Source organism: Myripristis murdjan, chromosome 19 (genome assembly GCF_902150065.1).
Source record: "Myripristis murdjan chromosome 19, fMyrMur1.1, whole genome shotgun sequence".
In the NCBI taxonomy this organism is placed as follows: Eukaryota; Metazoa; Chordata; class Actinopteri; order Holocentriformes; family Holocentridae; genus Myripristis; species Myripristis murdjan.
In genome coordinates, this window is record NC_043998.1 from 14,381,438 (window position 1) to 14,404,678 (window position 23,241).

General features: G+C 42.4%; 1 protein-coding gene and 2 non-coding genes across 6 annotated transcripts in view; 2 read left to right on the top strand and 1 right to left on the bottom strand.

The window, feature by feature from the left end:
- Positions 1-13,375, top strand: part of rhbdf1b (rhomboid 5 homolog 1b (Drosophila)) — a 51,956-nt gene extending 38,581 nt beyond the window's left edge. For 3 of the 4 annotated variants that reach the window (XM_030078528.1, XM_030078530.1, XM_030078531.1), the window contains 16 exons: positions 324-552; positions 1,371-1,577; positions 3,859-3,981; positions 4,674-4,819; positions 5,131-5,385; positions 5,629-5,740; positions 5,928-6,002; positions 6,155-6,316; positions 6,862-6,962; positions 7,114-7,177; positions 8,189-8,283; positions 8,639-8,714; positions 9,830-9,930; positions 10,753-10,906; positions 11,178-11,401; positions 11,595-13,375. In XM_030078528.1, coding sequence (XP_029934388.1) covers positions 324-552; positions 1,371-1,577; positions 3,859-3,981; positions 4,674-4,819; positions 5,131-5,385; positions 5,629-5,740; positions 5,928-6,002; positions 6,155-6,316; positions 6,862-6,962; positions 7,114-7,177; positions 8,189-8,283; positions 8,639-8,714; positions 9,830-9,930; positions 10,753-10,906; positions 11,178-11,401; positions 11,595-11,790 — 2,320 coding nt within the window. In that variant the 3' untranslated portion in view covers positions 11,791-13,375. The remainder of the gene's footprint in view (positions 1-323; positions 553-1,370; positions 1,578-3,858; positions 3,982-4,673; positions 4,820-5,130; positions 5,386-5,628; positions 5,741-5,927; positions 6,003-6,154; positions 6,317-6,861; positions 6,963-7,113; positions 7,178-8,188; positions 8,284-8,638; positions 8,715-9,829; positions 9,931-10,752; positions 10,907-11,177; positions 11,402-11,594) is intronic. The other variant, XM_030078529.1, reaches the window with a different exon arrangement.
- trnai-uau (transfer RNA isoleucine (anticodon UAU)) lies at positions 7,762-7,855 on the top strand. The gene is made up of 2 exons: positions 7,762-7,799; positions 7,820-7,855. It is a non-coding gene; the product is annotated as a tRNA-Ile (tRNA).
- Positions 9,614-9,707, bottom strand: trnai-uau (transfer RNA isoleucine (anticodon UAU)). Its single transcript has 2 exons — positions 9,670-9,707; positions 9,614-9,649 (listed from the first exon to the last, which is right to left on the bottom strand). It is a non-coding gene; the product is annotated as a tRNA-Ile (tRNA).
- Positions 13,376-23,241: the final 9,866 nt, after the last annotated feature.

Here is a 23,241-nt window from a genome sequence, read left to right on the forward strand (position 1 = left end):
TTCAAGCAGCTGGTCTGCATCGTAGCTCTTACTCAATGTGGTTTGTTCCACTCTGTTTAAATTATTTTTATGACCCATCTCATTTTTTTTAGTGTTAATGCCTGTGTTTCACAAGTTAGTGTATTAAAAACCTTTAGATCATCCAGTGGTCCAGTTGTGATAGTAGCAGAGTGGCTTTTAACTCTGATGACTTTAATGAATCGGTCGGTTTCAACTTTTATTGCCAGTGGAAAAATAAACTTGACCGCTGGATGTTTCTAGGAGACAACTTGTCAGATTGTAGGATCCCCATTGTTACTAACCAGACCCCGATCTTTCTCCAGGGGTACGGCCGACTGGTTCGGGGTGAGTAAGGACAGCGACAGCACCCAGCGATGGAGGAGGAAGAGCCTGCAGCACTGCAACCAGCTGTACGGGGGTCTGAAACCCCAGGTGATGAGGGAGATGGAGCTTCCCAGCCAAGACAACCTCTCCCTGGCCAGCACTGAGACCCCTCCTCCCCTCTACCTTCCACCCCTCCACCCCAGTCACCACCACTATGGCATGCAGAGGGTAGGCCAGCGCCTGGCATGCATTTAATAGAGGAGGAATGGATAGGATAGTCGGAGGATTGGTCACCTTTTTTGAAAACTTCTCTTTGTCTTCCTGTCTTTCCTTCTTTGTAGCATACAGTATGTAGTTAGTCTACGCTTTAGGCGCTTGCTTCATCTCTTTGTCATGTAACGTCTTGACTAGGGTTCAGCCAATTAGGGTTTCTCATTACCGATGTCAAGAGCTGCTTTTTTTGTTTGCATCATCAAGATGAAAACATTTATTCATGCCAAAAACAATGTTTACATAGACACAGTGTATCCCTATATTATAAGAACTATCATAACAATAATCATAATACTACTAATAATAAATGTACATACATGCTTTTGTACAGTCTAGTCAAAATGCTGCAGTAGGGCTTCTCCTAGACAACCAGGACTGGCCAGGACTTCCTTGAAAAAGTCAAAAAGGTCAATTTTTTTTTTAGAGCCCTTTCTCTCAGTAATGAAAGGAGATTTTTAATCTCTGTGGGACCATCCTGGGAAAATAACGGGCTGATCAAAATGAAACATCATGGACGACACTGACTGGCTGATACCTGATTTTTGATTAAATTCAATTTCACAGGCCTGATATATTGGTGTAACCCTAGTTTTGACGTGTTGTGTTCACCTGTGTTGTTTTTTGGTTGCTGCATATTTTCCTGTGTTTCTCCTCTCAGTTGTTCCTTGGGGAAAAACAGCTCTGAAGCAATAATACTTAGTGTTTGCATATATGTGTGTGTGTGTGTGTGTGTGTGTGTGTGTGTGTGTGTGTGTGTGTGTGTGTGTCTGCAGATCGTAGACCCCTTGGCGCGGGGTCGTGCCTTCCGTATGGTGGACGACGCGGACGGCCTCAGCGTCCCGCAGACTCCCATCACTCCCGGTGCCGCCTCCCTCTGCTCCTTCTCCAGCTCCCGCTCTGCCCTCAACAGGTTGCCGCGGCGACGCAAACGGGAGTCTGTCGCAGTCATGAGCCTCAAGGCGGCAGCAGCACTGATGAAGGTGTGTTACCTGTTCCCTGGATGTGCGCCTCATATCCTAGATATTTGTTTCTGATAACAGGGGATTAGAGTTTATTCTACTGATACACTCATTATAAATCCCTTTAGATGTGTGTCATCTAAATAACTGAAAGGTCGATGTTTATTTTCTGTGTCAGTGCTGACCTCTAATGCTCTGTGATGTGAATGATAACAACAAATTAAGTGATGGGACGTCCTGTACAAACAGTAACACAGCCTTGGCTCACTCCTGTGTTTTCAAATGCAGAAGTCTCCGGAGTGGGCGCACCATGAGTTGTTTACTTTGTTTCACTGTCTAACACTCAGCTGTCTCTACTAATGTTTATCATGCTTCATATTACACTTCTGGAAAGCAGAAATGGTCCACTATTTTTATGAGTTGGCAGCAAGAGAATAGCAAAGTATTATGCATCTCCTCTTTTGCTTTTTGTCTTTTTCACTGGCTTTCAGTCTAATGTTACTCAGCCAGAAAAACTGTATTTATATTGAACCAGAGCAGCTATTCTACTAAAAATGCTGTACGCTCTATGGCTGTCGGTAAAACTCCAATCCGCACTTTTGACCCTCCAACCACAAGCCCACTGTTTTTACATCCATTTAACAGTATTACTGGTCTGTTTTCTCTGAAATTGAGATTATATGTCTTTTCTTCTTGACTATAATTTACCCTCCCTAATGCTATTGAATGGTTGTACTAAGAACAAAGGCATTAGTGATCCATTATAGGCAAACAGTATTAGATCACTCTGTATGTACAGTCTAAACCACACTGTGATCTTTTTCTCTGAAAATGAGATTCAGGTCAGGATGTATTAATATCTTCCATCAGCATCCCATGTAAAGGATCTCCATTAGACCAGGAATACAATGAGCCTGCACCTTAGAGAGCCAAAAACCCAAACACACATGCTTATGCGTGCATATACCACAAATATATCTCAGTGGATACAGTATGGAAGCATATACATCCACATTAACTTGCATTTCATACCCACTGAAATCATTTTTTTTTTTTTTTTTTTTTTTTTTTTTTTTTTTGTATTGCATTTTGATATATGTGCGTTGTGTTTCCTTGCATATCCACAGTATGTGTGTGTGTGTATGTGTGTTATGTAAAAGTTCATGAGATGCGGGCCTGTCTTGTTGAGGATTAAACTCCGGTGATATCGTGCAGTTGACTCCATGGCCCAGTCAATAACAGATGGTCCCTGATAATATGAACCGAATGCTCAGCTGTCTGGTGGATTGTCATCAGAATATTCCAGAAGTGAAGGATTAATCCAGCCACGCACACAAGTCACTGTTGCTATGCAATCATCACCAGCACTGTCGTAATCACCAAGGAGCTGGCTGACAGAATTAGGGATAAAGTAAAATCAGGCTGCTGGCAAATGTGTGTGTATATGCTTATACATATATGTATATGCCTATACATACACATAGATTTGTTTATACATATATATGTGTATAAACCAGTGTTGGGCAGTAGCGGCGTTGCAAGTAGTGAGATTACTAGTTTAACTGCATTTCTCAGTAGTGTGGTTGTAGCATTTTTCTAAATCAAATAGCTTTTTAGTAGAGAAACTATTTCACTGATCAAATAGCTCAAATAGATCAAATAGAAGCTACATTTTCCCAGGCATTTCAGTTCAGTTAGTTTCAGTTCAGGTCAGTTCAAGGCCGTAACACCCATATACATTGAGAGGAATATATTAGCAATTCAGTGTTCAGGTATATCTGTCCCCCGAAATGCTGAAATGGTGGTTTTGGCCCTGGGTCAGTTAGTTGAGCACAGAGTTCACACTAAACATGGTGAAGCAGCATTTAGCTGTTATGCTGCACACAAATGGAACAAGCTACCAACAACAAGTGAAATCAGCCCCAAGTGTGAATGTTTTTAAATCCAGGCTAAAAACATTTCTCTTCTCATGTGCGTATGGGTGAGCTCTTTCAAAGCCTTTTAGTATTTTAATTTGTTATCATTTTAAAGCAATTCATTATTTTTTGTTGTACTCCTATTTTTAAGGAGGGTCATGTTGGTCATATCCAGCATGTGGAACTGGCATACCTTGACAATCGCATAGTTTTGGCAGAGGTATGCACTCTGCCTCTTCTAGTTTATATATATTTTATTATGTGACTGCCATTCCTGTGATGATTTGGTGCTGATAACAATATCAGTGCAACTGGGTCTGATGCTGCTCCTGCTGCTGCTGCTGATGATGATAATTTGTATGTATGTGTGTGTATGTGTTTGTTAGGGCCGGACCCTTCGGGAGAGCAACATGCGGCGATGTCGCAGACGGAGTTTCATGCCTCCTAGTGTCTTTGACGATGACACTGTGGACTTTCCTGATGAGCTCGACACTTCTTTCTTCACCAGAGTGAGCAGTGATCAGCACACCCAGTCACAGCACTGAGATACAAGCATACTTGTATCACGTAGCTTAATACAAAATTTGTGGGAAAAAAGATGTAAAATGATTTGGTTGTGCAGCCCTCTTCACTTAGGATCATACCAAAACCATTTTTCCTGTCCTGTAAGAGACACAGAGCAGTGAGTTATATAGGCAGCCTTGTCTTCTCCTGCATACCTCTTACCATCAAAATAAGTGCAAAGAAGCTACTCTGTTCAGTCATTTCAAAGTCAGTGTAACTAAATTTTTTTGGTTTACATTTACATTTTGAGTTGATTGAATTGAACTTGAATTGATGTCAGCTCTCATTTTAAATGCAATCAATCACTGTTCTGTGACTGAACAATCTTGATCAGAGCCATTTAGCTTGTCCCATACTATTTGCCATGCTTATCTTGTGCTCTGGACAAATCAAAGTAAATGTTCAAAGTTAAAATGACAAATTGATTAGGTCAAATTGATAAACAGATCCAATTAATGCACGCTTTCATTCAAAACACATTCTAGCACCCTGAGTGTATGTAAGAATTGCACTCTAAATCCTTGTTGTGTTAGTTCCACTACTTAAATATTAGCCTTTGCACCCTGTTTCACATAGGTCATGTTGTGAGTTGTTCAAATAGCATTACTCATTTCATGAACTTGTGTTCCTTCTGTAGGAAGGTCTGCCGGATGAGATGTCCAGTTATGCTGACGAGGTGTTTGAGACGCCATCGGAGGCGGCGCTGAACCAGCAGGCGGACGAGTGCGACCTCACAGGAAGTGCTCTGGACAAGAATGAACTGGAGAGGAGTCACCTCATGTTGTGAGTGCATAATCATACAGCACAGTATATCATTCATTTGCACACCATGATGTTTCATTCTGATCACCACCACTGGAGACCGATCAACAGTATTTATTGTAGTACTTTTACTTTCCCCCACAAGATGGCAATAAGTCTTTAAAAACGCACAATACATATATACATTTGCACCCAATCATAAAAACTACTCTGTCCTTTAGCCCACTCAATACAGCACACAGGCGTATTGTTTTAAATAATGCTCCATCTTACATATACATTTACAGTTGTTTATTCTGCTGCCATCCTCCTGTTCTCTTCACTCCATCCAGGCCTTTAGAGCGAGGCTGGCGTAAGGCCAAAGATGGCTCTCTGGTCCAGCCAAAGGTGCGCCTGAGGCAGGAAGTGGTGAGCGTCAACGGGCATCAGCAGCGAGGACAACGGATTGCTGTCCCCGTTAAGAAGCTGTTTGCCCGGGAGAAGAGGCCGTACGGTCTGGGCATGGTTGGGCGCCTCACCAATCGGACGTACCGGAAGCGCATTGACAGCTTTGTGCAGAGGCAGATCGAGGATATGGATGATCACAGGTATGGCAGCTTGCAGGGGACACAGAAAACTAAGGGTTTTCTTTTTAAACATTAAGCAAATAAAATGGCAAAGGAGAGTATCAACTCAGTGAGTTTCACACTCTTTTTTTCGTTTTTCCTCTGGTTCTGTTTTTTAACGGTCTGATCCTTTGAATATTGAGTGTCCTTTGAGGTGAAACTGAAGACTGACTTAGGCAATGTCCCAGCAAATGAAGCCTGAAATTGCTCTTCTGTCTTCCCCAGGCCTTTCTTTACGTATTGGATCACATTTGTCCATTTGCTCATCACCATTCTGGCTGTCACTATCTACGGCATTGCCCCTGTGGGCTTCTCTCAGCACGAAACTGTTGACTCTGTAAGTATATTTTACTGTGTTCACAATGATCTTAGGTTAGTTTAGACTGGCTCAGCCACAGTTTATTTTTGCAAAATCTCCTCAGATATGGTTAACTCGTGAGCAGTGTCTATGAGTGTATTACATAGCACTTTTAGAAATCCTGGCTGAATTATGGTGAGTAACTTGTTTTACACTCTTTTTTCAGGTGTTGAGGAACAAGGGAGTTTATGAAAATGTCAAGTTTGTGCAACAAGAAAACTTTTGGGTTGGCCCAAATTCAGTGAGTGTGTTTTGCTATCATGACTTACTCTTCATCTAATTGTGCTCTGAAGATCGTAATCCAAAAATGTTTGAAAATGGGAAAACCCCGGAGCATTTAATAGCTGCAGGTTCTTTTGATCCAAGTTGTAAATGCCCTCTGTTGTCCTGCAGGAGGCGCTGATTCACCTGGGAGCCAAGTTCTCCCCCTGCATGCGTCAGGACCAGGAGGTTCACGAGCTGATCCAGGAGAAGAGAGTGAGAGAGAGAGACTCAGGCTGCTGTGTGAGGAATGATCGCTCCGGCTGCCTGCAGACCTTGCAGGAGGAGTGTTCGGTCAGTCAGAGCAAAGAGTGGCCTCTCACTCACATTACATTGAACGACAATAACATAAAACACTACACTAAAGATACTGTGTGTGGTGTTTTAGCATTACATTATCTTAATTTTGACAAATTAGTAGATTTATTGTAAACAAACGACACCACTGAGAACATTAGAAGCTTCTACCAGCCTCTATGTTGCCTTTTACTTTGAATGAGACCTGGTTGGATTTGGCGGGAAATCTGCTAGATCGCTTTGTGGCACAAAACAGGAAGGGGGCGCTGTTCTTCCACGGCAAACAGAGCTTAAGTTTACACGTTTTGCAGGCGGTGAAAGAAGAGAAAGGCTGATATTAAAATCACATGCAACACTTTCATTCCTTTCAGCGATGTGAAATGTGTTTTAAATTTGGCGAAACATCAGCGTAACATTTGTGTGAGACAGAGGCTACCAATCATCTTGATCATGGTCTCATTAGAATGGAAGTTCCTCTGAAATACCCCATATTGTTCTTAAATGTTTTTTCTCCCTCCTTTTTTCCCTCTCTCCTACTGCAGAGTACACTGGCAGTGTGGATAAAGTGGCCTCAGCACCCGAGTGCTCCCAGTCTGAATGGTAAACTACGGCAGCACGGCTCCGTCTGCCATCAGGACCCCAGGTAACTTCATAGTCTCACCAACGGCTGCTTCTGTATAAATATTTCCGAAACACTTGAATGGATTTTACAACAACAGAGAGGCACACACAGTTGACATCATTTCCTCTATTTTCCAGAGTTTTCTCTCAACTCCTGTTCTTGATTTTTGTAGAATTTGTCTGGAACCAGCCTCAGTTTCCCCTCATGAGTGGCCTGATGACATCACCAAGTGGCCGGTGAGTAAATTTACATTGTTCCGTAAAAATGTTTAAATGTAATCGTAATATAATCCAGTCTTAGATCAGTAGGACTACAAGCAAAGTAAAATAGCAAAGACATCGCTTGGTGTTCAGGAGCTTAGGTTTGCCTCACACACTATTTGTTAAAGCAGCCCATGCTCCAGGTGAGGCTTGAACTCACAACCTCAGCATTGCTCTGCAGGTTACTGTCTTATAAAAGCTGTGTGTTGACTGATTGCGCCACTGGAGTTGAGCAAACCACTAAGAAGCTGCAAAATGTTGGTGAGATGGCCACAAACTAGAACCAACCATCAGCTCTCACTTTTAGGTCAAAGGTTGATGTTAGCCTGGATTATCTCAGAGAGCTCTGGGAAAGCTGTTGAGTTCATGGTGAGGTTTAACAGCCTGTAAAATGTAAAGCAACACTGTATGAGTTTTGTTTGCTCAAGGTTTCTGGACGTTCGCTGAGTGGTACACAACCAGCGCTGATATTAGCCACACATTGACAGTCTTTTTTCTAAATCAGGTTTTGCATCTCATTCCTTAACTTGAACCTAAGTTGCTCCAGGTGAATCCATCCGGCTCCAGTGGCGCAATCGGTCAGCGCGCGGTACTTATAAGACAGTAACCTGCAGGGTAATGCCGAGGTTGTGAGTTCGAGCCTCACCTGGAGCAACACGATTTTAAGTTACAACTGTGACACAAAATCTTGATTAAACAATAAATGTAACCAAACTCAAAGGTGTTCTACTGCAACAGACCTCCAGAAACACCCTTAACAATGCCGCCGTCCTAGCATAGGCAGTTGAATTTCACAATGAACACCAAGGGTTAGAGGTTAGGCTAAAATTAACCTCTGTCCTTGAGAAAACAATAACTTAAAACTCATTTGTACTCTTTCAGCCAGTTTTTTTTTCTTTGTTTGGCTGAGAAAGAGAACACAGCTTCTCTGTTTTGGCCACACTGCATGTGAAACAGTGTGTTTCTTCCTCTGTATGTGAACTGTAGATTTGTACGAGGTACAACTCCGGGAACCACACCAACCTCCCCCACATAGACTGTGCCATCACAGGGCGGCCCTGCTGCATCGGAACCAAAGGACGGTGAGTTTCACTGACAAAACTGACCATCCCATGAGGTCTGTCTTACACAAGTAGCTGCTAATGATCAACAAATATGTTTTTTCAGCACCAAGACTTTTCGTTTTGCTTTGAAACTGCCAATGTTTTGTGCCAACATTCAACATCTTTCAATATAAGGACGATGATAGACTTGTCTGGCAAATAGTTATTGGAGAATTTTTTTGTATGTAGACACTAATTTGGTACTGCTGCATCATAAAATGTAGTATAATGGCAGTTTATATGTAGCATTGCAGATCTACTGTTCCATTAGAATTGAGCACATTGTGTTCTGTTTGTCTGTCACTTAGAAATAACACTGAATTTCATGTTGCAGATGTGAAATCACTTCCAGAGAGTATTGTGATTTCATGAGGGGCTACTTCCATGAGGAGGCTACTCTCTGCTCACAGGTGGGACAGAGAGCATGCACACACAACACACACACACACACACACACACACACACACACACACACACATTTGAATTCATTTATTGGATTTTCAGAAAAAAACATATATCATCAAAACCCAATAGTAGCGAGAGTCAATATGCAACAATACAAGATCATGACCCCAGAGTGAACTACAGGCTATAGACAGGGCAGATGTAAACTTTGCCGGTCTGTAAAGCCGCTTTGAGAGCAGACTTTAGTGAGATGATCAGCCACATTGTGATCAGTGATCTTAGTACTGTCATTATTGAGTCTTTCTGCGTTTACGCTGACAGCTACAACGGGTAAGATTTAATAATTTGTGTGGAAATCCAGCATGCTGGAATTTGCGGCCAGCTGATGCCGGCGCATGCGGGCGCACACACACACACACACACACACAAACATATAAACTGAACAAACATGGACACTGATATATATACAAAGTATATACAAAGTCACAGGAAGAGACTGACAAGAATGTAGTGATGTGAAATGATCCAGTCTTCTGGATTTATATTAATACATTTTATATTTATAATTATAATTTATTTTACATCTTCCTTTGTTTCTAAGCGTATATTTACTGTAACAAAACTGGCATCATACAGTAACAAGACTTAAGAAAAATGATCTAATTATCTAAAAATATTTTCAAAGAAACCACTGTGTGATTGTTTTTCCAAAATTGATGTTTTTTGTTATTTGTTTTGTTTTTTGCAAAGTAACAAGAAGTATCTTTTTTTTTTTACCCCAACAAATGCATGATTTTCTATGACAACTGCATTCACCCTTCAAATCATTCCACACATAATCAATATGTCAATATGTCACATTGTGTGTCACACACAGAATGCTTTCGTTTTGTTAAAACTTTGCTGCTCCAGGTGAGGCTCGAACTCACAACCTCGGCATTGCTCTGCTGGTCACTGTCTTATAAGTACCGCGCGCTGACCGATTGCGCCACTGGAGCCACATAGGTGCCTGCAGTGAAAAGGAGTTTGGATTGTAATCAGGAAAATCAGGAAAATCAAGAAAGCTGAGTGAAGAAACGTCTTTCTCTCTAACCTCCATGTTCCCCTGTCTGTCCTCCAGGTGGCCTGTATGGATGATGTGTGTGGTCTGCTGCCTTTCCTCAACCCCGAGATCCCAGACCAGTTCTATCGGCTCTGGCTCTCTCTCTTCCTTCACGCTGGGTGACTAGCCTCTTCTTTCTCCTCCATTTCAGAAAAGACATCAGTAGTTAATTAAAGCTCCATTACTAGGCAAGATGTTTTATCTAAAATTACATTTGTCTTTTTAGCCTAAATCATAAGTTAAAAGCATCCGACTCCCCCAGCTGAGATTTGCCATGTTTGTCCAAATTAAATTGTAGCAGCAGGTATGATCAGTGTTGGGAAATCCTCTCCATGCAAGGGAGAAATAAATCCACACTTAAGAGAGAAATACAACACTTTAATGTTCCACAGTGACAGAGAGGAAGATAGCTTAACTGCAGTAGCTACAATAGCAAACTGTTTTTCCATCATCTAGACTCCCGCTTGCCACTGAGAAGAAATTGAAATCCAAACATTGTACTTATGTTTCATGGATTTTGGGTAATTAAATCATTCAGACTTTCAAAATTCAAAAGTAATGTTGTACTGACATTTGTACTGAGCTGCCAAACTTGCTGTTACTGCTCTACCTCCACACAAGGAATTTATAATAACCCTTATAATCAGGAGCCAAACAGTGTTGGCTAGGCTTGCTCTACTGGCCTAATTCCTTCATTTGAAAAAGGCTGTCTGACTCAAGATTTAGATGTATGCTTTGCCAAAAGCCTTTTTGAGGAACTAGGCATACAGTGTCCTCCACCTTTGTCAGCCATTGTCGTTTTAAGGTCCTTTTCTATGCTAAATATCTAATAGGCAGGTAAAATTGTTAAAATTTATGCTGTACAAGCTGTGGCCAGATGGATAAAAACATTCCTTGACTAGGATCAAGCTTACTGTTTTTCTTTATTTGTGTCTCTGCAGGATCCTGCACTGCCTGGTGTCAGTCTTGTTCCAGATGACGGTGCTGAGGGACCTGGAGAAGCTGGCAGGCTGGCTGCGAATCTCCATCATCTACATCCTCAGCGGCATCACCGGCAACTTGGCCTCAGCCATCTTCCTGCCCTACAGAGCTGAGGTGCAATGTCACGCTGCAAAACAAACTCATTCACCGAGTCACATGCAAAGTCACTGTTGCTTAAATCAATTAGTCAAAAAATATAGAAACTGCAGTATTGACTTGCAAGTTGTGAATTTCTCTGGATGAGCTAATGAAGCCATATAATTAAACTGAACATCACCTCATCCCTGCGCTGTAGTCCTAGAAATAATTCATCAACATCTATTTGCTCACCTGTTCTTTCTATCTTTTTTCCATTTTTTTTTCACTCTATCTCTCCTTCTGCCAGGTGGGGCCAGCAGGCAGCCAGTTTGGCATCCTTGCATGTCTGTTTGTGGAGCTTTTTCAGAGTTGGCAGATCCTGGAACGGCCGTGGAGAGCCTTTGCCAAGCTGCTGGCCATCGCTGTCTTCCTCTTCTCTTTCGGCCTGCTGCCATGGATTGACAACTTTGCTCACGTCTGTGGCTTTGTATCCGGATTCTTCCTCTCTTTCGCCTTCCTGCCGTACATCAGGTGGGTGAGGCAAAGTCTTCTGCTTTTCTTGGGTGCACTGAGATTATGCTGAGATATTTGTCTCAGGTTGTATTTGCGCCCTCTTCATCATGAGACTGTTGTTGTTAAATATTATTAGGGGTCATGAAAAAAATGCCCAACTCAACTGTGTTAAATGAAAAATTACAATATACGTTTGTTTGTTTTTTTGCAGCTTTGGGCGTTCTGACATGTACCGGAAGCGAGTCCAGATCTGTGTCTTCCTGCTGGTGTTTGTGGGTCTGTTCTCAGCTCTGGCCGTCCTCTTCTATGTCTACCCTGTGAAGTGTGACTGGTGCGAGTACCTCACCTGCATCCCCATCACTGACAAGTTCTGTGAGAAGTACGACCTGAACGCCCATCTCCACTGAGCACCGGCCTCTGAACAATTTGACTGCTCTGCAGTAGCCGCACCGCCGTTCCATTTCTAACTGTAGGATGTTAATGAAGCTGAAAATTGCCTTCAGATGTGGGAAAAGAACAAATGGAGCTTGTTTCTCCAGGAATAACAACTAATATTCCAGTACAACACAGTGACTCAGACTGAAAGTGAATACCAGACATCGGTTGTATCATCTGGATGGGTACGACTGAAAAAAAAGCTGTAATGCATGAAAATCTTGGACGTGGCTCAACTCTACATCTTAGTGCATGGGAATTAAACTAATAATGGAAAGCTGTTTGAAAAGAATTAGTGAATCATTTTTGTGGTAGTTTGATCTCTAGCTGGTCTACTGAATTATCAGTCACTTTGACAGTGATTAAACAGCCAGAGTGGGCTTCAGTAGGCCGATTTTTTGCCAAACAAGTCATCGCCTCACTCCTCTGGGAAAACTGACTAAACAGCACCACTTAGTGGCCAAAGAGGAACATTACAACCTCACATGGCTGCACTATGGGAGGGGGGATGTTTTGTACTTTTTTATACTGACATTGAGCAATGTGCTAAGAGTTTTATCCACAAACTGGATGTCCTTAGAGTTAACACTTTCTAGAAAAGGAGACTGTAAAATGCCTGACTGTGCCTTATTGACACACACACTCACACACACAACTTGTCAAACACAAGATGTCAAACGGTGCCATGTATCAGTTTGAGTTTGTTTCTGGAACCATCCAAGGTGGAGGTCACACAGTTATGGATCTTGCTTCTTTCAATTCTATAGGAGCTGCATTTCACAAGATAAAACTGAGCAAACTGTCAAAATCACATAAAGCAAACTTTGATTTCATTGTTGAAAAATCTCTCGGGTGACTGAATTGTTAAAATAACAGTTCACCCAAAATACAAAAAAGATATTGTCCCATTTACCCCCGTGTAGTATACTGTATCCAAATAATTTCTTTGTGACTTGTTGACATTTCCATCCCCAAGTTGAGGGCAGATAGATACATTTTACTGGTATTCTTTGGCAGGAAATAGTTCTCAAATAAACTCTTTGCCCCTAAGGCCTGTGGATTATGTTGAGCATCTGTGTCATTGTTTTTGGAAAAAACTACTCCTGGTGAGTTTTTCACATGTAAATTTTTGGTTTTAGCTCCACAAACGAATACCCGTCCAGCCCCATTGTTTTGAGGTGAAGGGAGATAGACTGGAAACCTGTAAAAGTAACTGGCTGGATAGATTTCACAAGGGGTAAATGGCAGCCTGTCTTTTTTTGTATTTTAGGTGAACTGCTCCTTTGACCTCAACCTTTCCTTGGTTCCCACCACAGCCTATAATGCACTTTCTCACAGATGGGGTATTTTGTTTGTTCGTTGTTTTTTTCTTTCTACCCGGTGTTACATCTGTAAAGAGAACACTTGTATGTTAACCTGTTGCATCATGTAGAGATGATACTGTGGTGAACTGCATCTTTGTTCTACTGTATATGGTGGCGTTTTAGCTACCTGACCATAAACACCAACATGGAACAAGCCTCGTCCATTCCTATATGCCTGTGTGCTTCTTGTTTACACATTGCATACAAGATATTTTCCAAATATTGCTGGTTATTACCCTGCTGATTAGTGTTTTTTAAGTACTTTGCACGTACTGATTGCACCACTGGAGTCTGAGAAACTCTTACCAGATTCCTGCTGATGGCAGAATGTGGAAACAGTGAACAGCTTTCACTACTAGGTCACAGTTTGATGTCAGCCTGTCTGGATGTCATACAGGAATCTGTTAAAGCCTCTGTGCTCCTGGTGAGGTTTGATTGAAACTGCTGAAGCATGTTGTTAAAAAAAAAAAAAAAAAAAAAAAAAAAAAAAAAAAAGCCTTGTATCCCACTTTTTACAGCAGCTCTCATTTCTTTGTTGAGCAACTTGACTTTATGTGACTGTTGTGGCCAAACCTTTGACAAGCCATCGTTTCTGCTCCTTTGTGATCGTGTTATGCTACCTGAATCTTCAATGCAAAGAAAGAGAGAGAGAACAGGGTAAGTTGTGTGTTTGTGTGTGTGTGTGTACACATATTTCTTTTTTGTGTTTTATTAACTGAAAACTGCTGAAAGGCTTTGGCAGGTTCCCAGCATCTGATCTGGAAAGCACAGGAGGCCACTTGTTTCTTTGAATGGCCACTAGATGGCAAACCGAGGCCAATAAGCAGCATTTTATATATGGTAAAACTTCACTTGAACTGCTGCTTATGGCAGGAGGCTTGAATTACTGCCGTGTTGCCATGTTGTTCCTCACAATTTGAATGTCATTAATTCAAGCAGAAGGTTTATTACCATGCAGGACTCTTACTGGTGCCCCTAATGCTCCCTGTCTGTTGTATCACTGGGTTTACCCATTCTGTTGCTTCCCTCCCCCTTCTCCTTAAGTGCACACACACAAATACACAAGCCCGCACACAAAAGCATGCACACACACCCACGTACTCGATAGCCCTGGCATTCATTAAGTCTTGTCGGTAATTGAGTCTAAATAAGTGTGTACTCTCTCATGTTAGAGAGGCATTTGGAGTGGCTGAGCAGCACAAGCACAGAAAACACTGCTCTGCAGATGAAAGACAACTGTATATTTACGATTTTCCATATTGCATCCTTTTTGAGGTGCTGTTGATCCCAGATGTACAAAATAAACTTTTCAAATACTTACAGGGAGGTCAGAGGCAGGGTGTCAAATTCCTAGACTTTTCCATGACTTTTCTATTGAATTTCAGTGACTCATATAAACGTAATTTTTTTCTTCAAACATTTTATACACACTCCAGACTCAGAAGTCTCATTAAAGTTTATTATTTTGTTTAGCTCTGCAGGGGAAGTTCGCATGGTATCAGGTGTTATTGGGTATGAGTTTCACACCAGTGTTGCACCTGAACACTCTCCTACTGCATGTTGGATGTTGAAGTCGGAGAAATGCGGATTCTCGATGCAACACAAACTGCCCGACTTGTGACATCATCACTCTTTGTGTCACGGGTGAACAACGTAAATTTCATATAATATAGTCAAAAATGAACAACAAGAGACATGGATATTCCTTGGTAACTAGAGTACTATGACAGTCAATGTCCCATGACATTTACATTATAACCCCTGAAATCGCCAAACATGAGGCTATCTTTAATTTCATAGAGATCATTAACATTGGACTTTTGCCCCATTCATTTAGTGTTATTGTATATGCAAACCACTTAGATGGCCTAGATGCGATGTGTGGGAAACTCGTATGTCCAACAAATCCAACAGCACATGAATTATCCCAAACTAATTGGGAAGGTAAAACACCTCACTTCATGCACCAAATAAATTAGAACAGCAAATGCAAGAGCCCCCAAGTGCTGCATACAGGCCGACTGACTGCTGTGATATGTCAGCTGGTCACAGAGAAATGGAATAATGGACATTTTTTAATATGGAGACTCCACAACAGCATTACTTTAAAGTTACTTGTATGATGACTAAAGGCACATGCACATGTTGCACGCACTGACTGATCTTATATTCTTTGGTATTCTCTGTGCGAAGGCCGGAAGAACAGCTGATAGAGGCAGCATCCAAAGCCATTAACCCCCCCTCCACCTCCACCTCCACCCCTCCCCCTCCCCTCAGCAGACCCCACATAGGAAATTAGCTCTCCTCCCTCTCCCACTCCCCCATCACCTCCTCCAGCCCAACTCTTCCCCTCTCTCGCTGCTCTCCGTCTTTCCTCCCCCTCCTCCTCCACCTCCCTTCATCTTCCTCGCTCTTCCTCCTCACTCCGTCCATTTCCATCTCTCACTCATCATTTGCTCCCTGCACCCCCTCCGACCCCCTCCCCCACCCCCTCTACCTCTCTCTCTCTCTCTCTCTCTCCAGCGCAGCTCCTATAGAGATGGTAATGTGACATGAAGAGGACGGTATTGCCGACCCATTGATCAGCATCAAACGAGACACACTCAGATACACTTCCCCTCCCCTCCCCGTCCACTCTCTCCTCGCCTCATCTCATCTTTTAATGGGCGGATGTTTCGGCTGAAAATTCTGCTACGGTTTTCCACATCGATGCCAGATACTTTCCACGAACAGACCCTAAAACAGAGAAAGGAAAGACACCTAGAGATAGATAGATAGATAGATAGATAGATAGATAGATAGATAGATAGATAGATAGATAGATAGATAGATAGACAGATAGGTGCTGTTGGGTTTGCGTAGAAAGGCGACCCTGAAATGGGACCCTGACAGCTGGACAACAGGTGGCTACTGACAGACCCTCTCTCTCTTCATTGTGCCTGGAACAACCTGGAGGCACACATACACACACACACACACACACACACACACAGGCACCACAGCACTCCTCCCCCTCTAGGCCCTCCTTCACCTGATGGCCTGGGTGCTGCAGTGGGTCTGAGGAGTGTGTCTGCCTGTGTGTGTGTGTGTGTGTGTGTGTTTGTGTGTGTGTGAGAGAGAGTAGGGTGGGGGTGGGGTGAGTGGTGCGGGGTATGGGGGGGTGGGCATGAACTAGGCCTACCAAGCACCTGTCTGATGATCCCACCTACGACATGGCTGATAGAGAGTAATGTTATAGGTCTGCCTGAAACCACATGGTCCTATATACCACCTGGACTGGCACTGAAACCCCCATCTGCATCTGTGTGTGTGTGTGTGTGTGTGTGTGTGTGTGTGTGTGTGTGCATGTGTGTGTGTTGTTCTTTCATTCATTCTTTGCTAAAATAAGCTGTAGTACTGTTGGACACTTAAATGACATCGACAACTTGCCTGAAAAACTCAATTTCACTATTGTTAGGTTAGCTGGAAAACTACACCTTTGTGAGTTTTCTGACAGTTTTAAAAGGCTTCCATAAATCCAAGGGCTTTCGAAATTTCTCAAGGCATAGAGAAGCATGTAATCCTTTGACTGAAGTTGAAATTGTAAAATCAAGAAAAGTGATGCTGAAGTTTAAACACAGCAGCAATGATTTGCTATGTGCCTGCTGTATTCTGCAAGATGTCACAGCAGTTCTTTTTAATTTCCTTGAATCTGGAGTCCAAACTCATCCCATTCAAAAACCTTAGCTGAAATTGAACTTGAAATCATTTTTTTTTTTTTTTTTTTTTTGATTGACTCATGTCTAAGTGTTCAGTGTAAATTCAAGGAGGAAGCCATACAGCACGCGGCCTAAGGTTTTGACTGAGGTCACATTCAGTCAGTTCATCAATTAGTCAAACTTTATTGGCATAGCACAATTTGCACTTAAGTTAAACACCATAAAATACAAAGAGAAATGATGACTGGTTAGAGTACAATAAATTTAAGGAATAAAATTAAAACAAATAAAAATGATTGGGTTAGAAAAGAAAAATAAAAAAAAAATGTGAACAATGGAAATCACCATTAAAATACTGCCACCAAATCAAAGCCAGGCTAAAAATGTAAATTTATGATAAACTCTTTCACTCATTTAGATGTGCTGTCTAGACTTTAGGTCCATTTAAGTGCAAATAAATTGCAAGATTATTTTAAGGCTGTTTGAGTTTGGTTTGAGCGTCTTACCTTTCAACTGGAGCCAATGCAGCTGATGGACCATTAAATTATAGATACTATATAGTAAATAATGTTTATTGGTAATTGTTTGATTGAGCTACAAGGCCATATTGCTGTCCACTGATCAACAAGGAATTTGTTCAGTGCAAAACAAAGGTTGCCCAGGTTGCTCTGATTCTCTGGAGACGCTTTGTGGACACAAGGAAAGCCAGGGGAAAAAGTCTGGTTCTATACTTCCTGACTACTCCCTACAGTACACACACACACACACACACACACTTCTCTGTCATCTCCAGAGGCCAGTCCAGTCCTTCCTTGCCATGTGTCCTCCAGCCGTCCTGAAGTCCTGCTCTTATCCTCCACTCAGTGACTCCCGGTCACTAATTACACACACACACACACACACACACACACACGCACACGTACATACAGGTGCACCTACACACACACACCTCATTAGCGATCATTCTAATAATGCTTTCCCTGAATGCCCTCTCAGATGGTTAGCAATTCTCTCTCTCTCTCTCTCTCTCTCTCTCTCTCTCTCTCTCTCTCTCTCTCTCCCTCTCTCTCTCCCTTTCCTCCTATTAGTGTACTCGACCCCCCTGTGTGTGTTGCGTCTCACCGGATTCATTTTCATGCAATTGCTATCCGATATTCACACAGCACACATGGGACCCAGAGAGAGGAGAGGAGAGGAGAGGAGAGAAGAGGAGATGAGAAGAGAGGAGAGAAGCAGAAATATGAAGTTGAAAAAAACAAAAAACAAAACAGGAACGCAGATGAGAAAAGCAGAAACAAAAAGACTTATAAATTGAAACATCACATATGATGCCACCTTATCAATTGTGATACACTGAATTTCAAAAGCCAAGACAATTATGGCACCAAAATGAGAGCTGAGACAACAGGAACGTGTGTGCATCACACCGCTTTTGGAAGCAGATGTCACCTGCTCATGTCTCTATTTACATGTTTTGAAAGTCACTAAAGTCTGTTTCTAGACATTTATGGTTTGCCATCAACTCCTGGATTTTATTACAACGCAATTTAAATACAACTCTGATTTGTCTCAAATGATAATGCATGCTGGACATGGTACCTGTTTTGTCTGTGCAGCCCTCATGGTGCTCAAAGGGATATGGATATGAATTTCATGAGAATGGACCACAAACAGCACTAATCTTAAAACATTACAGGTTTATGCTCACATCACACGGACTAATCCAGGAGTGATTCTCCTCTTGAACACTGGATGATCTCAAGTTATGGTAGATTGTGTCTGAGGCCTGCTTAACAGTATATATTCTCCTATTGCAGGTACCTATGTCATTCAGTGAAATCATGTCCTGAATACAGTTCTGAGATTAGTTTAAAATACTTTCTGGAGCTGTTTACTGTGCCAGGACATCATATCAAGAGCATTTGTGCCCATTAGTGTTGATGTAGAACTTTGCCCCCTCCTGCATGTGGGAAGGAAAGGACTCAAGAGGAACACAATGAGCACAATCCGTCCATCTTCCAGCACTGTACATGGTCATTAAACCTGTCGCTGGAATGCAGATCTCCCACATTGCAGTTCTCCTGCCCCCCCTCACCTCCACCCCTCCCACCGCCCTCCCATGTTTGTTTCATGCCGTTCCAATCGGTTGGCGATGGGTCAATAGCGAAGTGTCGCTGTGAGGAAGGCACCATTGTGTCCGGTGTAAGACAAGCAGGTCTAATCGCTGCACAGGGCAAGTCTGAGCCTGCCTGGGCCGAGGAGCGGCTGCTGGCTGATTGTAGTCAGTTGACACGGTGCGACAGGCCGTCATGACTCAGCACGCGGGGACGAAAGGCGCATGCACACGCTAAGGTTGCAATTGCACAGTTTCTTTTGTCTGAACCAAAGTGGAAAAGTCTCGTTTGTTCCACTGTATTTTGCTTGTTTTAGGTAGAGGTGTGCCATACTGCAAAATCTGATTTTACTACATAAATACAGAGCCAATATCCTGATACCGCTACCGCTTTACCAATATTTTTTTTCTTTTAAAAGGAGTTATGTACTTTCATTTATGGAAGAGCGGTGTGTCATGATTTACGAGGTGAATGCATCATCGATAAGCTAAATCTGAATACATTTTCAGGAATACTAAATGATTTCTGATTTTTTTTTCTACCCGCTGTTATCTACCTAACCCCATGCTGGACAGTTTCTTTAAAGGCAAATAACATAATGACTAAGATATTAATTACACAACATAGTCTACCTGGATACTCCTTGCCTCTCTGAAAATGGCATTGATTCCATTGTACTGGAATCGATCTGGTATCAATGCCCGCATGGGATCCATAGTATTGACATTTGGATTGATCCACCCTCCCCTAGTCTTAGGGTTCATACTGCCCAACTACAAGCAAACCAGAGCTTGTAAACAACAACAAACAAGTCAGTGGGACTAGTTTTTTTTTTTTTTTTTTTTTTTTTGAAGGTTTGTTAATCCCACCAGGTTAGCAATTTTGGCGACAGGGGAGTCAATACAAATTCGACTTCAGTTCCTGTAACTTTAGCTAAGCATGATGGACTCGTCTGCACTGTTTCCCTAATTTCCCTTCTCTGGTGTTTGTACCAGGTAAGCACATTATGAAGAAATAGCCGAATAAAAGCATCAGTATAGACTGATCATGAGCAGCTGCTGGGTCTCAGATGTCGACATCACCCATAAAACCTTGCATTTTGGTGTTGTGTCTTCTCGTGTCCACTACCAACCAAGTGACCCAACGTTTGCTTGGAAGAGGACAGAGACATGTTTTCAGGTGTGTTGGTGCAGTTATTTGGTGCAACCCCATTCAAATGACATTGTTCTCACCTGGTCAAACGAAGAAAACCAAAGGAGTAAACACTCCAAACCAAGCCAATAAGAGATGCCCTGTAACACACCCATTCCTTTAACACACAGAAATATGCACACACACAAACACACATGCATCCTTTTGGCCCGTACTGAATTAAATTAGCTACAAATTGCATGGAACACCAAGTCTCACAGCAGGGCAGGGTGTTCCACTTCTTCCCCCGTAGCCGAGGGACATTTCATCAGCATTTTCCATAACAAGAAAACCATGAAATAGGATCGGATTCTGATGCCCCTGCCTTCCAAAATAAGATATGTTGGGCATGATTAGCTGTATAACGTAAATATGCAAAGGGGGTAAGCATTCATCTAAAACTGTTTGTCTGCTGATCGCAATGCAAATCAACCTCAGCTGAGATCTGATTTCAGTTCTCCAAAAATGACTTTACATTCCACCTCCCTCCCTCCTCATCTTCCTCCTCCATTATCCCTCCAGAGAAATAAATCATAGCCTCCCCCATTCCGGAAACAGCCCGGCGATCAAATCAACGCCACATGAATATTTTTGGAGGGTGCTGTGCTCCATAAGACAAGCACAGACTTATCATACACTATCATCAGGGCTATCTCCATAATCTTCGAAACTTCGTGTAAACTGCAATTTCGCCCTGCACTTTGCATTCATGGAAGTTGGCATGTTGGAAATTTCCGATGATGGCGGGGTGAGAGTATTGATTGGTCTCCTCCTTCTCCTCCTTTTGCCAAAAAGCCACAATTCGCCTAAAGTTTAAAATTGATTTTGAACTTTGACAATCAACTAATCATCCGCTGATAACCGAGAGGAACTGGTCTCAAGTGTCTGTAATTTAACTGCGGATGTAGAAAGTTTGAATGACAAGAATAGTCTTGGTGATGGTGTTTACTGGGTGAAACCAATGGAAAATTCCACAAGTGACCCCCTTGCCTCCAATGCATCACTAATACTGCAATAGCCTGTCAATGGGTTTAGATGGATCAAGGCTAAATCAACAGTGTACCTTTTCCTCATCTGACCTCCACTGTGGTTTGTTGCTTTATTGTGTTTTTATAGGTTTACTGTCCATGCCTGTGTGTGGTGGACAGGCAGTACACACACACACGCCCACACACACAGTCTGCTTCATGACCTGCACCTTGTCAGCTGGTTTATCTTAAACTCTCCAATCTGTTTACTATTGGTCACCTGCGTCAATAACGGTTGGATGCAGCTCTTCCTCCAGATAAGCCCGCCCTCCATTTTCCTCGCATTGTTTCCTCATCTCTCGTTCTGCTCACTGGAGCGATTAAGAACAGATTTTGTAACAGAAAATGCCAATAAGCGTGGCTGTATCGTGTATCACAGCTCTTGTGTGAGGGCTGCGTGTGTGTTTGTCTTCATAAGAATGATGGGTGAATATCCTCCTGCCCCACTTGGCCCCATGATTGGCCATCATCTTTCATTTCTGACAGGTTTTGTGGCATCAATGGGGCAAGTTGAGGCTTGCACAGCCAGCCCTCCCAAGGTCTGAGGCATGCACACACACACAGACACACACACACACACACACACACACACACACCACCTCCTAAGGACACACACATACATGCTTTCCCAACCTCTCCTCCAATCACACTGAGATCCTGTGAATGTCCAACGACTAAATTACAGCAAGCATGATTTCAGAGAGAACCCGGCTCTTCAGACGAGGCCAATCATTTATGGCTGCCGCTAAAGAGGCTGTAGAAGACCAGTCTGACCTCCAGCCTCACCAAAAGGAGGAAGCATCATTTATAGACATGAAAAAGATGAGGGAAAACAGTGTGGGGGTATCGGTACAATGAGGACTCGCCTCCAAATTCTGGAGACTGTTTGCTCAGCCACTCATTCTAGTGCAAACAGATGTTGGCAAGGATACTCCGACTGCTCATGTAACTGCATTTCATCTCTTGTGAAACTGCGTTTTCTATATTTGCACAGTATAAAGATGGTGCAAAAATTGTAAACAAGCTCCGAAATGAATACTCAAAAGGATGTGAATTTTCTTGTTTAGCATTAGTGCTATCATCACCATCCAATAAGATTAGAGAGTTTGTAAAAGAAGAAAAAATACTGTAATAAAATGGAGTTTTATGGTCTACATATTCTTCAGTAATATTTTCCAGCGGTGCCGGGTGGGCTTTAGCTCCACTTGTAGCGTAACAATATTATCTGGACTCTTTAAGAGCAACCAGCTGTCTCGCAAAATGAAAATATCTCATTTGTTGGAACTGAAACAGCTACGACTCTTGTTAGCGCTGTAACATGAGGCTAGGAAGGGTTTTCACTTTCTAAAACCTTACACTTTGGAGGCTTGAGGTAGTAAATTTGATGTGAGAAAGTTCATGATTGACAGCTCCATCTGTCATATTGAAGTGCTTTGATAGCCCTTGCCTCTTCTGATATAAAGGTAGATTCATATCCAGGACCTGCACAAAATGCTGTGCTAGTTCTGTCCTGAATAAAAACTGAGGTGGAGTTCTGATTGGATCACCCCCACTATCAGCTGAGGCCTATCAGCTGAAATTGCTGATAGGCCTCTCTCTGCATGCAGAGGACTTCAATTTGTCAGTTTCATGATGTTTTCTACACCCAGTGATGGCAATAAAAATGTTTTAAGGAGAAATTAGTTTCCTGTCCCTTGATATGTGCTCGAGATGCTGTCTGAGGGTTTGACCAAGGTGGAAAAAAACCTGACGAAGCGTGACAGTGAGAAATAACAAGTTGTTAGACAGCTATTCTGGTCGCTCTTGAAACAATCTGGTCATACACCATTTCCTTTATTCCAGCCCTCAAGTTAAAGGCGGTACAATTTGTTCTCAACAACTTCCCTGTCCATTCAAACACTGTCGCTCTTTCCCGTTGGGTACATAAAACTAATAAAACCCCCTTTTTAACCCCGACAAAACCAAGTACGTAAACCCAATAGCTCTGCCATCCTGTCCCCTTCCCTGTTGGTGCAGCCGGCAGACACA